Genomic DNA, 13447 nt, shown 5'->3' on the forward strand with positions numbered 1-13447 from the left:
GGAGAAAAATTGTATTTAATAACATAATTAAAACTATTACCCATGTCTAACATCAACTTGGCAACTTTTTTGTGGATGATAAACATAAAAATATTTTGACTTCAATTGAAGCAAAATATTTTTCTGGATTAACCTCCAAAAATGTTTTATAATCTGATGACTGAGTGGGAATAGCCATCACCTCATCTGCCTGTTTATTTTGGATGTTGGAAAGAATATCCAAATACAAGTTAGGAATGTTCCATTATGTAAAACAAGGGAATTTTATTATGACACAAAACCATTGTCTTCTCTGAAGACAGTCACTGTATCAGATGATCACATTTTGTTAACTCAGCAAAAGAGAAAGATAGCTAGACTTTAAATTTCTATGCTACATTTTAATCTCATATTCTTAACATAAGGCATCTAAGTCATTAAAATAAACTGTATAATAGCCTATTTTTGGAAAAAATAACACACCAAACCCCACAATCCATAAAAATTAATTATTTTATACAATACAGAGTGTAACAAACACTAAAAACTTATCATTTTATACTGAGCTGGAATATTCCGGATTGAGATGAGTCTCTTAGTAAACAGATAAAGTAAAAATGTACTGATGTGGACACTTAATTCTCTACATTCACCTACAGATACATGAGTGTCAAGTCAAATAGATTTATTTTACACTTAGTAATTTCAGTCTTTGCCAGTTCCTAGTCAAACTGATGCATGGGATTGAGGTAGCATATAAGTACATTTGCTGATATTTTTTTACCATTAAATTATAGAATGTACATAAAGGATACATTACTAAAAAGATGCCAATTTGAGTGCTGCCTTCACTTTAAAAGTCAAAGTATTGACTGTTTTACAAGTCTGCAAAGACATAGAAATTAATTAAATTATCATCTGAGGCTTTCATCTGGTAGGCTCCACAGATAGAGGTGTTCCCTACTGTGAAACAACTATTGTGTGCAGAATTAAGTTCATATCAATGAGATAGCAATGTTCTTAAAAATGACAACAGCCACAGCACAGAGAAAAGTGACCATTTTTTTGGTGAGAAACTCTGCTCCTTCCAGAGAAATCATTGGTTTCTCTAACAATAAATAGGCATTTGCTTTGGTAGCAGCAGTTATCAGAGTAATTTTGACAGCATAACATAGACATGAACAAATAAGGCAAACTGCTGCTCATGTATGCCATTCCCTCGTGCTCTCAAGCAGGAGTCTCAACCAGATACCAGGGTTAAGAACCCAATCTCTACCCACAAACATGGAATATTATCTCTTATATTGGTGCTTCAGAGTATAACCAGTGCAGCTTGGAAATGCCTATGTTGGTTTGGTTATGGAGAAAGAGAGCCAGAGTAACACCACAGTGCCGGGGTACCTGCTACTGATTCCTCAACTTCTGGGTCTCAGGCTGGGCCCTCCCAGAGGGCTCCACTGTTGGGGGGGACCCTTTTGAAGTGATTTTGTGTCAGGAAAAGGAGACTCACTGGATCTTTTTGGTCTTCGGGTTCTTATTTATTATTATCTTATCTAAAGTTTTGCATGTTGTCCACATCAGGCTCAGTGCACTGGAAAAGCACAGCAAAAAATGTCTAACAATCTCTTGTTTCAAGGTCTTTTAAGAATAAACTATCCAATTAAGAAGTGACACCTAGATTATTTCCCCTTTTAACCCAATAAGTGATTCCAAAGAGCCTGCAATGCGGATTTTTCCACCCAATTACAAAATGCCACTCAAACCCATGAAGAAGGAGGAAGAAGAAGCATGAAGAAGAAACCCAGGATAACACCCTGTGTCCTCCATCTTGCTTCCACCCATATACTAAAAATCCCAAAACCTAAATTTCTCACCTAAGTGATACACCTACACTACTCTCTACAATCTACTTTACACTTATGTGGACTCTAGTCTATCTTGAAGTCTAGGAAACTTTCTCCATGAATAAGGGTAAAAGTCAGTGCTCCCCTGGGGGTCAGGGCGCCCCAGAGCAGACAGAGAAATATTCCCAGTCCCCTGGGATTCCACATCACAGGAGTTCAAGGATGATTATAACAATATCACAATACCACGTTCAACATAAAGATGATACTCACTTTCATCACAGAGCTACTGGGATCCAATGCTACAAAGAACAAGAGATTCCAAGAAATTTAAGATATTAGCATCATAACCCATGAGTGAAAGACACAACCCGTGGAAAGACACAACAAAAACTTGCTAAAAAATAGTGGAAGAAGTAAAGGAAAAAAAACATGGTAGCAAGACTTCAGAATTTGTGAAGGGGTTAAGACAGTTAGAGCTCTTCAAGAGGAAGGGGTGGGTTACCCTTTACCCTATGAAACAGGCAGAAAAGCCAGTGCCAGCCTGCAGTCATCTGTGAGTCTGTGGAATACAACAGTGTAACTCTAGCAAAACAACTTTTCTGTTAACCCCAATTTCTTGCTGATCTGAAAAATACAATCAAAAAATTCAGTATTGATAACGAGAGAGGAAGCAGATAAAGGATGCTGGTTTAGAGCTTAGGTTGAAAGCCTTGACATTTCTAGGAGACACAGTTTAGTCAATCAGCACACACAGATGATATGAAGACACAGAGAAACCTCTCCCTCCCAAACCACAAGTATAATTTTAAAATTATTTCTCTTAAAAAAGCAGAAGAACACATTCCTTAAGACTGTAATCCAGCACAGTTCTTAAGATGATATTTAACGTAGCTACATGGAGACATACATACATGTATATAATTTTCTAGACCAAGACAATACACTACAAAAATTGAGTCAGTGAAAAGGCCAGAATTGTATGGTTCTCTTTTGGTAGTCAGGTTTGCTTTTTCTGTATCATAACAAATGCTAAGACAACATTTATACTTGCTGAGAAACAAATCGACCAAAAAGTAATAGGCATATAACAATACAGCCCCTAATTCACTGCTAAGGGGAAAGTCTCAGCCAAGAGGGAGAAAAACTGGCTGAAGAGCCCCACAGGAGACACGAGACTGTAAATCATCCATTTAAAAACAACTCTGAGTGACACTGTTGGCTAGACTTTCCTTTTTGCCATGCAATGCCTTCTCCTATAATGTTAGTGACACAATCATAGCTGGGAAACTGTCTGGGAATGTCAACTAAAGACTAATTAAAGGAATTTCTTGTCAAAGATGGCATGATGACAGTCTGACCTACCTCCCCCATTTTTATACTTCCCCCAAACACATTGCTGTTTTTCTGATTTGTGTAATAACCATTATATATCATTTAAGTATAATTATATATGTGAGAGAAAGCAATCTTTCCAAAACATGCATAAAGAAAGCATGAATATTAAAACAAAAGCAGATGATTGCAAATGACTTGAAAGAGCAAGTGATTAAGCTTAAATGCTTGTAATTTAAAAAGCACAGGCAAAGCACGTTCATCTACACACTTGCAGAGCTCTTCCAAGCAAACACAAGCTTACTAGGTATTTTTAGTGTTATTTATTCTATACAGAGCACTACAGAGGTAAAAAAACCCCAAAAAACAACAACCCAACAAAATAATCCTTGTTTTCTCCAGTGGCCAAATTTTGATGGTGTATGTTCACGAGTTCTACATGAATACTACAAAGACCAACAAAAAACAACTTTGAACTGAGCTTATGATACACATTCCTTTCAAGTTAAGCTGCTACTTGAATATATTTAAGCACTGAATTCTGTATGCTGTTGTCATGCAGTAAAATATATTTAAAGCCACACATACCCCTGAGAGTAAGAACAACAGCCTTCTCCTTCCTTCTAGCACAGAATATGATTTCACACATCACCATGCATATTCAGTGTTGAATATGGTGTTCAGACAGCAATTTTCTTTTTATTTATGTTTATTTTTTCTTTCTTGCAATTTCTCCAGGTGTATTACAGGAATCCAGTATGCACACCGTACAGCAACACATAAACTGTTTGCTAACTTGCTCTACCCTAATTACAGACTGCAGCTGGATCATACCTCTCACTTGGTCCCAGCAGAATACTGTGGCAATAGAGCTGGAAGTCATAGTAATTAGTCACATTCTGACAAGAGCAAAAGATGCATTTGTTTGAAACCATTATTATTTTTTTTTTTCCTTGAGGGAACACAAACTCTCAAACACAAACGGCAACAAAATTCTCTGCATATGGGAGTTAGTTTATTACCTCTGTGGAGACACTGAATATAATATTCACAGCACACTTTTGGAAAGAAACTCAAGAGTTGGCGACAAAAAAGGAACAGGAGAACTTCAGTGGCAGATTGGGGCATGGATCTGTAGATGACATTTACTACTTCACCACCACAGCTTGTCAATTCTCTTTGAAATAAGAAATGATAATTCAGACTATACCCTGATTACAGCAAGTATTCAATACACAGAGAATTCAGCCTAAATAAACGCATGTGTTTGATCGACCATTTAGGACTCTAAGAAAGCATTTTTCTCAGCTTCTTCCTATGAATAAGCTCTGTGAACTCAGAGAGCCTTGACTGTAAGTGCAAAGATTTTGAATCAAAATGAGTTGCCCTTTAACGATTAAACTGCAGGCTTAGACACATGAAATTCAACAGGTTTGATTCCAAGTGCTTTCATTCAGCTTTTACATCTTCATCACTAGATTAATAATGAGCTGTTTCCTTTACTATTGCTGTAACTCTAGGTGTCTATGCAGAGAAACTGAAGCGCCCTAATTAGCAGATAAAGAAGCCAATCTACCACGACAGAAAGTACTCTGCAGAACTACAAATTATGTACACATTTGAAATTAGCTTGAACAGTTGCACATTTTTTTCCTTTGAACACTCACTTCATGGCTGATAACTCCAAGTGAAGGTGTAATTTGCTATGGATCTTCTTGACATGCATTGGAGAGGTTCTTGACCTTGCTTGGCCAAGATGATCTTATTGCTCTACCAGAGAAAGATCCACTTTTTTTTGGAGATGATGGTGTTCAAGGCTCTTGTTGCATATGTGAAATAAAAAGTGGCCCCTCTCAACCTTCACTGGCTGGCTTTTACTTGGTAATTTATCTCTCTCTCATGCTTGATATTTTACTGAATTCTTGAGAGCATTGCTGACACACAAAGGTGTCAAAGTAAGGGTCAAAGAAAGTGATGAAATTGCCAAAAACACTATCACTGATATCAACATGCCCACAGAGATGCCCAATGTCATGTACCAAACCCAAACAGCCTTCAGGCTTAAAGAATTGATTTTTCTTCTATTAAATAATCCCTGCTTTTCCTAGTTACTCTTATCTTTCTTAAACATCTGTCAGACTGAGAATATCCATGCACAGTAACACCCTTATGGAAGTGTGAAATATTGAACTATTCTTCCATACAGACTGGCATCAATTATGGTCTGATTTGGAGTCATTGTGAGCATCCTTAACTTCCACTAAGTTCACTAGAGTTTTATAATGCTGAGTGTGAATCAAAACCAAGGGGTAGATTCAGATGTCAACAGGCTTCACAGAAATGCCTGTGATCTCAAACCATTCTCCACCTGTCCCTGAAACAGAGAAGGAACGACGCCTCTGAGATCATGATGTACCTTTAGAAGAGTTTGGGAAAGAGCAGAGCCCAGCTACAATCACAAACAAAACACCAATCAGTGAACAAGACTGTTAGTCAAACTACTTATCTTGCATAGGAATATCCTAAAGATCCCAACAGTACTAGGAAAAAAAAAAACAAAAAAAAAAACCCCAACAAAAACCTAGAAGTATTTTCTAACATTTTTCTTCTGAAATTACTGCAACTATACAGTTATTTGTAGTCAATACAGGCTTTTCATTTTTATTTTCTAATCTTTTTGGTAATGCACAGGATAAAAAGATTATAGGCTGAACTGATAGTTCAGTTGTATGTATTATTCTGGTTGCTGAATTCATCCCTAGATAGAACTTTTTAAAGTGCTTATCACTTGCTAATTTTTTTAAAGAGTCTGGGCTGGTAATTCCTGTAACTCAAATGCAACTTTTTAAAAAATGGACTTCTTAAAAATTTGAACTTGAAATAAGTTGGTTAAATTTGAGAATGGTGCCAAAGTAGAAAACTCTAAGGTAGAGCTCCCAAACTGACACCATTCACTTCATAATTTCAATTCCTCAGAGTTATGAGGTTAGAGAATTTTTTATCTCTTTCTTGGATACATCCTTTGTCCCTTATGGAAAGGAATCTAAACTTGGGAAAATAACAAGCCATTGAAAAGCCTTCTTCACAGAGCTTCATGGAAGACATGTTGGCATTTGGCATCTACATTTACTGGAGTTTTTTGGGGGTTTTTTTTGTTTTTTTTTGGTTTTTTTTTCCTATGTGCAAAAAAAACCCCCTACTTTCTCAAGTCCCAAATGTGCCTACAATGCTGCAGGCAGCTGAGCAGGACTTCCCCGGCACTCACTCCTCCCACCACATGTCCAGGTTTTTTGTCTGCAATTCCTAATGGCTTTCAAACCCTTCCTTAACTCCCAATTAACCACTTACTTGGCAGATGTTCAAGCTCTAGGGAAAATGAAAAAGCAATTGTTTTAAAGACAAGAAATTGAGGGGAAAGTCAGAAGAAAGGTCACAGGACCCAGAGTGAAAGGAGAAAAGAGAGAGAGAGAAGGCAAGAATAAAAGCAGAGGAATATGCATGCAGACACAGTAAATGAGGACTAAAGAAATCAGTGGCAGGCTAAAGCTGCAAAGTTTTGCAGAACATGAAAAGAAAAGCCTACAACTACTAGACTCCCTGTTCTGGGACAAAACCAACTTTCCTTAGTCTCAGCAACCACCTGTGGAATTGGTTCAACACGAGCAAATCTCTGTCTTGTTCCATGGTGAAAAAAAAAAGTCTCATCAGAATTCCCTGAACTAACACATTCAAACATTGTCAAGAGAGATTAGAACCTGATAATCACATATTTTTGTCTAAAGTGCCTCTTTGATTCAGTGCCCAATATAAGTACTGCCCAGTGGCTGATCCCGCTAGCTATACGTCTCCTTGATAAGTAGAAATTGGAAGATGTTAAATAACAGAGATTAATGGCGTTACTGAACAGTACCTATGGAATCAGATCCTTGCTTCCATCATTAAGTTTCTAAATGCAGCAAAGCCAACAACCCCCAAATTTTCACAGCTATCCACAAGCCTGTTTATTCTGTATTTGCAGGGTTATGTGAGGCATTTAGGGTTTGATTTGATGAAGTACAGAAATGCCAGGATTGCAAATTAAGTCATCTGTACCCATGTTCTGAAAATTACAAAAATAAAACCAAAGTAAAGTAAAAAAACAATACAGATTATAAAATTCAAACAACTGTGCATTTTTGACCATTTGAAGTCTTAGCACCCCTTTGTCTCTGTTTTTCACATGTGAAATAAGCATACAACATTGTTGTGACAAAGTCATTCTGTTTGGGTGCATTTATTACAGAATAGCACTATGGGACTCAGTTGAGGCTGCAAGAATTTTCATTCCACTAGTTCTAATCAAATTTCAAGCTGTAATAATCTTTTAGTATAGCTGTTGAAATGAAGTTTCTGAACACATCAGCATATGGAACACAAAAATCTGCCATTAACCTTCACAATCCAAGAACATTAGATATACATGTGTTCTAATAATGTCCCCTCATAAGACCATCATTATATATTCCTGGAACCTACAGACAAGAATTTAGGAGAGTGCCTAAAAACAACATGCCCCTTGCCAACATTTTACCACTAGAAACCTAAAAAATTTCACTCACTCCTTTTTGCAACAGGTTTCCACATGTATATGAGACATCACTACCTAACATTTTCTAAACACTGCACAGTCGCTTCGGAGGCCTCAGAATGGAAACAAAGTGATTGTTTATCTTTTGGCAAACTGAATTTTATACAAACCAACATGCTTTCAGTACTGCTTAGGAGCAGAAATAGGCTGATGTAATCTGATTAGAAATTTAATGAGATTATGCATGCACAAATGGGCATGATTTCTACTTAACTGAGAAAAAAGAGAAAAATATCCATCTTGCCACTAAATCCTATAAACGAAAAATAATAAAAATTGTTTTTTTTCATGTGCTGTTCCAAAAACTGATAAGAAATGAGATCATTTATCCAGCTGCAACTTCTGCTAAAAACAAAATGGCAACACAATTAATAGATCCTTGAACTGTCATAAACTGCATATACAAATTGCCTTCATAGCAGCAGCATCTAGCATTGCCTGCATTCCACAAGAGCTGCGTGGAAGGACAAATAACCCAAGAGCTCCAAATTTAGCACTGCATAAATGACAAAATGTCAGAGGTTGCAAGAAAAAATTTCTTGCCCTGCCTTTACAGAGCATCACCTGTGCATGAGCAGGAAATTAATGAATTTCCTCACCGTACTAATGAAGGGAGATGAAGGCGGAATACACCTGCCCTTTGCTAATCTCTTAGCCAGGGAGCACTGTTTCAAGTAACAGAAAAAGGACAAAATGAGAAAGAGCTTCAGAAAATCACTAGTCCTTTTCAGAGCAATAATCAGTGCCAAAATGTGATGAAAGAAATCCTAGGGCTGGGGGGCAGGGGAAACAATTAGCCACATTTTTAAGTCACCTTATGGTTTTCGTTAATGACAAAATCAGAAGATTAAAAGTTGAGCTTGATTTTCATTCAAATGTGAGACAAACAAATGGGGATCTAAACAACCAAAACTCAAGATTTGAAATAAATACCAAAATAAAACTTGACCTTCTTCAACATCAAAATTCCTCAGCTTGCTCAACATCCAACTCCTTCTGCACTAATGCCATGGTCAAAACATTTCCTTTATCAATGGTGGTCCTGAACACACATTTTGACCCTGGATTTATTTTTCCTCAAAGTTTCATTTTGTTTGCTTTTTAGATTAAGTTTGACTTCAATCCCATATAGAAATAAGAGTTAGTCATTAATCTGAGATTGCATTAAGATTATTTATAGAGGGTGGATTTTTTTGGTTGTTTTATTTAAGATATGTTTGCTCTACTACAAATAGATAACAACCCCTTCAGAGGATACAGTGTCAAGCCCAAAAATACAATCTTTGAAAACGAAACCTTACTTTTTTTTATTGAAGATGGGTAAGGGAGGTAAAAAAATACAAGAAACAACAGAACATTGTGATCAATCAAGATAAACTTGTGGGTTTTTTTTTTCTTCTGAGAGGCATATCAAACTGTATGTTAAAATCAGAGAAATCAAATCACTTTAAAATGGACATTTTAAATATACTTTTTAAAATTAATGTGCAAATTCAGCTGGAACATCAAGTATACCCTACCTAAGGTGATGAGAAAGAAAACTGCAATCACACATAGAACATTAATATTCAGTCAGTATGGTGACAAAATAATTCATCATAGCTATAAATTTATTTATCCAGTTATAAAATTATTGTTACAACCACAGGCCACTAAAAGATGAGACTGTTTTCAAGTCTGAACTCAGGCAGTAAGCCCCTTCTCTGGAACCACTTGCATTGATGAGCAAACTTTGCATGAACCAGCAGCATATTTAAAGGCTGTGGCTAGACACTGGCTTTAGCTGACCACAGCTCATCAAAATTTGTGTTCCCTGTAACAGAAAGTATTTTTTGAGTGGAAGAGACAGGTGAAGTCTGCAATCTTCCTCACACAATTCCACAAGCACTGGCAGCTAAGGAGCTTCTTCAGCTATGGAAAAGCAAATATTTCCCACACTACTGCTGCTAGACAGAGCTGTTCAGTACAGCCTAAGACTTGGAACATTCCTGGATGGTACATGGAGATATTTTGTACTTCTGACAAGAACTCCAGGAAAGATTTTCATTCATGCTTTTTTAACTGAAAAAATTTCAGCATACTAATTAAAATACAAAGAGACTTGGATGAGCCAATATTTGTCACTAGACTCAGAAAATTAAAAAAATTCTAAAATTTAAAAAAACACCAACATGACCTCTATAATCACAATCTTGGTGTTTATGGGAAGTACTACAGATCATAGAAGTCTGTGGCTTTATGAAAATTGTTTAATAATTATTGCATAATCCCCTTCATTAATACGCAATTAACAATCTCATACAGCTGCTACCAAAAAACTGCTGACACTTCCACTAACTATGGATATGATGTTATTATCTTTCGAAGTGTCTCTGAGATGGCAGATCACTTAGAATGTCAATATATCATAATTAGGTATTGATATCCTGAACTGCATAATGACACGATAACTAAAGATAGGCAAAGAAAAGTACCAGTTGTGCCAAAAAATTTTATTACCTACTCAGTATTTTAATCTCCCAGGAATCTTCTAAACTTCTGAAATCATCACAGTACTTTAAACACGGCAGACATGACATTAAGTAAAGAAGGATGCATGTAGATACCTTGCAGTTTACTACTGCTGTCCTCTTATTTAATATAAAATATGAACATTGCACCTTTCCGTCAGTTTGAAGTATTACACTGTTCAAAGCTGTTGGATTTCTATTTCCAAATGATATCATTGCGCATTTACAGTGTAGAAGGTAAGCTATTTAGAACCTAAAAGCTATTTTACATCAGCTTTATTTCTAAAATTGCTTTTAGTTTGAGTTGATATAGAAAAAAGTAATTGTTATAACAATGGACAGTCCCAACCCAAAATATATCTTAAGTTTGATTCCTCTTTGTGGAAGGGCACCAGATGTTCAGCAAATAGTCCACACAAGTCTTGTATACAGAAAGAGGCTCTTTAAAGCACAAGTATGAGCCAACAGTTCTCCTGATCTTTTACTAGTGGGAAGTAGTATAAAAAAATTTTCTTTTTGTATCAGCTCCCAGGACCACACCAGAAAGCACACTGATATTGTCCACTGCCTTTGCTGAATGGGGATGGCTTCCAGGGCTAGCTTTGAACTCTTCCTCCAAAGACTGTAGTCATTCCTCTGGCTGGGCTCATTTATCATGCAATTACACTGCAAGCCACTGGCAATATTCAAGAAGGTCATTAGGCCAGAATCTACAGGCTTCCCAGGATACTTTCAGCTTAATCCATCTGCATGTGACAATACAACTTCCAGGGAACAAAAAAAAAAAATCTACATTCTGCTAAATCACTGCAGATCATCTGTCTGCAGCTCCCAGAAACAGTACAAGCAAACACTTTGTCTTGCAGACCAACAATTGTCAGAGCAAGGTGTGAGTTTTATAGAAAGCATGTCCACTTATTTTTTTTTTATTATCATGAGCAGAGGAATATAGAATTTGCCTGCATTTATCACTTTTTCTGGGAACCCCAGATACCCCCACATGTCAACACAATGGAGTAAAAATATAAATCTCTATATATTCAATTTTCTGAAGACTTCTGAAAGCTCTACCAAAAATTGCACTTTTACTTGACCACAAATCATATAATACAAATATAAAACAGTGTCCCAAAAAAATGCATTTTGTAATAAAAAACTTCCTCTATTTAAATGAATTACTTGCCAATTTGTGTTACTTGCTGAGTTTAAAACCTAGTTAAAAGCTTAGGTAATTTTCTAATGTCCTTTCTAATGTTCTGCTTCCTCAGCTCATTCTTTTAATACAAGTCTCAGTGCAAGAAAAACAATTAACTGGTTTTCCCTCCAGTTTGTTCCTCTTCTGACGCTCTTGCCTTCTCCTCTTCTTGTGAAGTATTTGTCAAACTGTATGTGCTTTGCTAAATTACTTGAGCTCTGAATATCTTCTGAGATTTATCACAAGAGCTGATACTTCAACTAAAAACTTTAATGGCACACTTACATTGGAGATAATTTCATTGAGGGTAATTCAGTAACACCAATCAGATCTAAAAAAAGGGTGGGAAAAGAAAAAATGAAACTAGCAAGTAATGTACGAATGATACACTCTAACAGAACAACTTTCATTAATTCAAATTTCTAATTAACTACAGAGTGCTTGCAAATCACAGAGGATGAACACCTACAAATCAAGAAAAAAGAAAAAAGCCACATGGAGACCACCATTAGGCTGTGTACTCTGACTTAATAAACTATATGCAGATGTTTCTGTGTGCGTAGGAACCCAAACTGGAAGGTCAAATACGACCAAAGCTTTGGATTCTCATTTATCATTTTTCATGTCTGCATTAATTTTCATCTCTGAATTATGCCTGTGTGTTTACAGTAAGTTATGCAGAATGATTTCCAAGTTGAGACAAGCTCAGCAGCATCCCTGCTGGTTTTGCCAGAGGCAGGCTTTGTTCTGGCTCACCTGGCAGAGCTGTACGCATTCCTGCGCCTCAGGAAAACTGCGTCTCTCACCTCCACTATGGCAATGGGAATATGGAACACTGTGGAGTTTGTGAAGGATACTGTAACCCAAATTAGTAAATGGTCAATCACTCCTTACTAATCATCCAAAAAGGGCTTAGAATAAAATTTTCTATTATTGCTTTGTTTTGTTAACTGTAGTTTAAATTTTACCAAGTGTTTTCTTCCCCTCTTGCACTGCCTAAAAGCAAAACTACTAACATGCAGTCCTGACTTATTTAAAATTCAAAATATGAAAAGGTATAATGCTCAGAAACACAAAGTGGCCTAAGGAGAGAATAAAACTGCATTGCCTGAGCACAGAAAACATCCAAAGCCACTACAAAAGCAACACATCTCATAACACACAACAAACATACAGCACAGGCTCCTCTTCCTACATCCACCAGAGAATGACAGTGGACAGTAATACTTCCACTCAACTCTTAGAGAATCCCCTGCACGGATGCATTCTTCTTCCTTCCTTTCTGGAGGGACTTTGGCAAAAGACACAGCAGCTGGCCCTAGGACCTAAAACTAGAAGCATCAATGAAGCTTTACAGTACCCCTACTAATTTCTGATATCACAGGAAGAGGTGCACAGTCTCACCCTGGGATGTTCCTGCCCACATAATGGCATAGGAATACTTGTAAATAGTGATTTTTTCATATAATAACTGATGTTTTATTTAGAGAACTGAAATCATATACTCTTAGGAACTACAAACTCCATATGATAAGAAGTGAACAGCTGTATTTTCCCCAAGGGAACAGAAAGTTGATGTGTCCTAAAATGAATAAAGCATCCAGCTGTTAAGACTACGGATGATTTAATCCCATTTTAGTTATTTTTTTAAACCTCAAGAGAGAATGTGTGGCAGACTGATTTGCAACGAGGTTAACTTCACAAACCTGGGTGATCCCTTTTCTCTGTAACTCTTCTGGAAGTGCCTTCCACACACAGACACACACCCCAGGGGCTTCGCTGCCTGTGTAACAAGGACCCTGGCTCTGATATCACCCAGCTGTACTGCACTGACTCAGATGGCTAAAAAAAGACCTTTAAGAATCATAGAATGGTCTGGATTGGAAGGGACATTAAAGACCATCTAGTTCCAGCCTTTCTGCCATGGGCAGGGAAACCTTCCAATAGACCAGGGTGC

General features: G+C 36.9%; 1 protein-coding gene and 1 long non-coding RNA gene across 7 annotated transcripts in view; one reads left to right on the forward strand and one right to left on the reverse strand.

Moving 5' to 3' along the window:
- Positions 1–13447, reverse strand: part of CCSER1 (coiled-coil serine rich protein 1) — a 615878-nt gene that overhangs the window by 169294 nt on the left and 433137 nt on the right. The window contains exon 10 of one of the 6 annotated variants that reach the window (XM_038134239.1): positions 1–4030. The exons of the other annotated variants lie outside the window; for them this stretch is intronic. Within the exon in view, the coding sequence (XP_037990167.1) occupies positions 3965–4030 (66 nt within the window). The 3' untranslated portion in view covers positions 1–3964. The remainder of the gene's footprint in view (positions 4031–13447) is intronic. 6 annotated transcript variants of the gene reach the window in all.
- LOC119700023 overlaps positions 3955–13447 on the forward strand; it is a 45856-nt gene continuing 36363 nt past the window's right edge. Inside the window, exon 1 of the long non-coding RNA XR_005256636.1 lies at positions 3955–13447. This exon is cut by the window's right edge and continues 23961 nt beyond it. This is a non-coding gene — a long non-coding RNA (uncharacterized LOC119700023).

Source organism: Motacilla alba, chromosome 4 (assembly GCF_015832195.1).
Source record: "Motacilla alba alba isolate MOTALB_02 chromosome 4, Motacilla_alba_V1.0_pri, whole genome shotgun sequence".
NCBI lineage: Eukaryota > Metazoa > Chordata > Aves > Passeriformes > Motacillidae > Motacilla > Motacilla alba.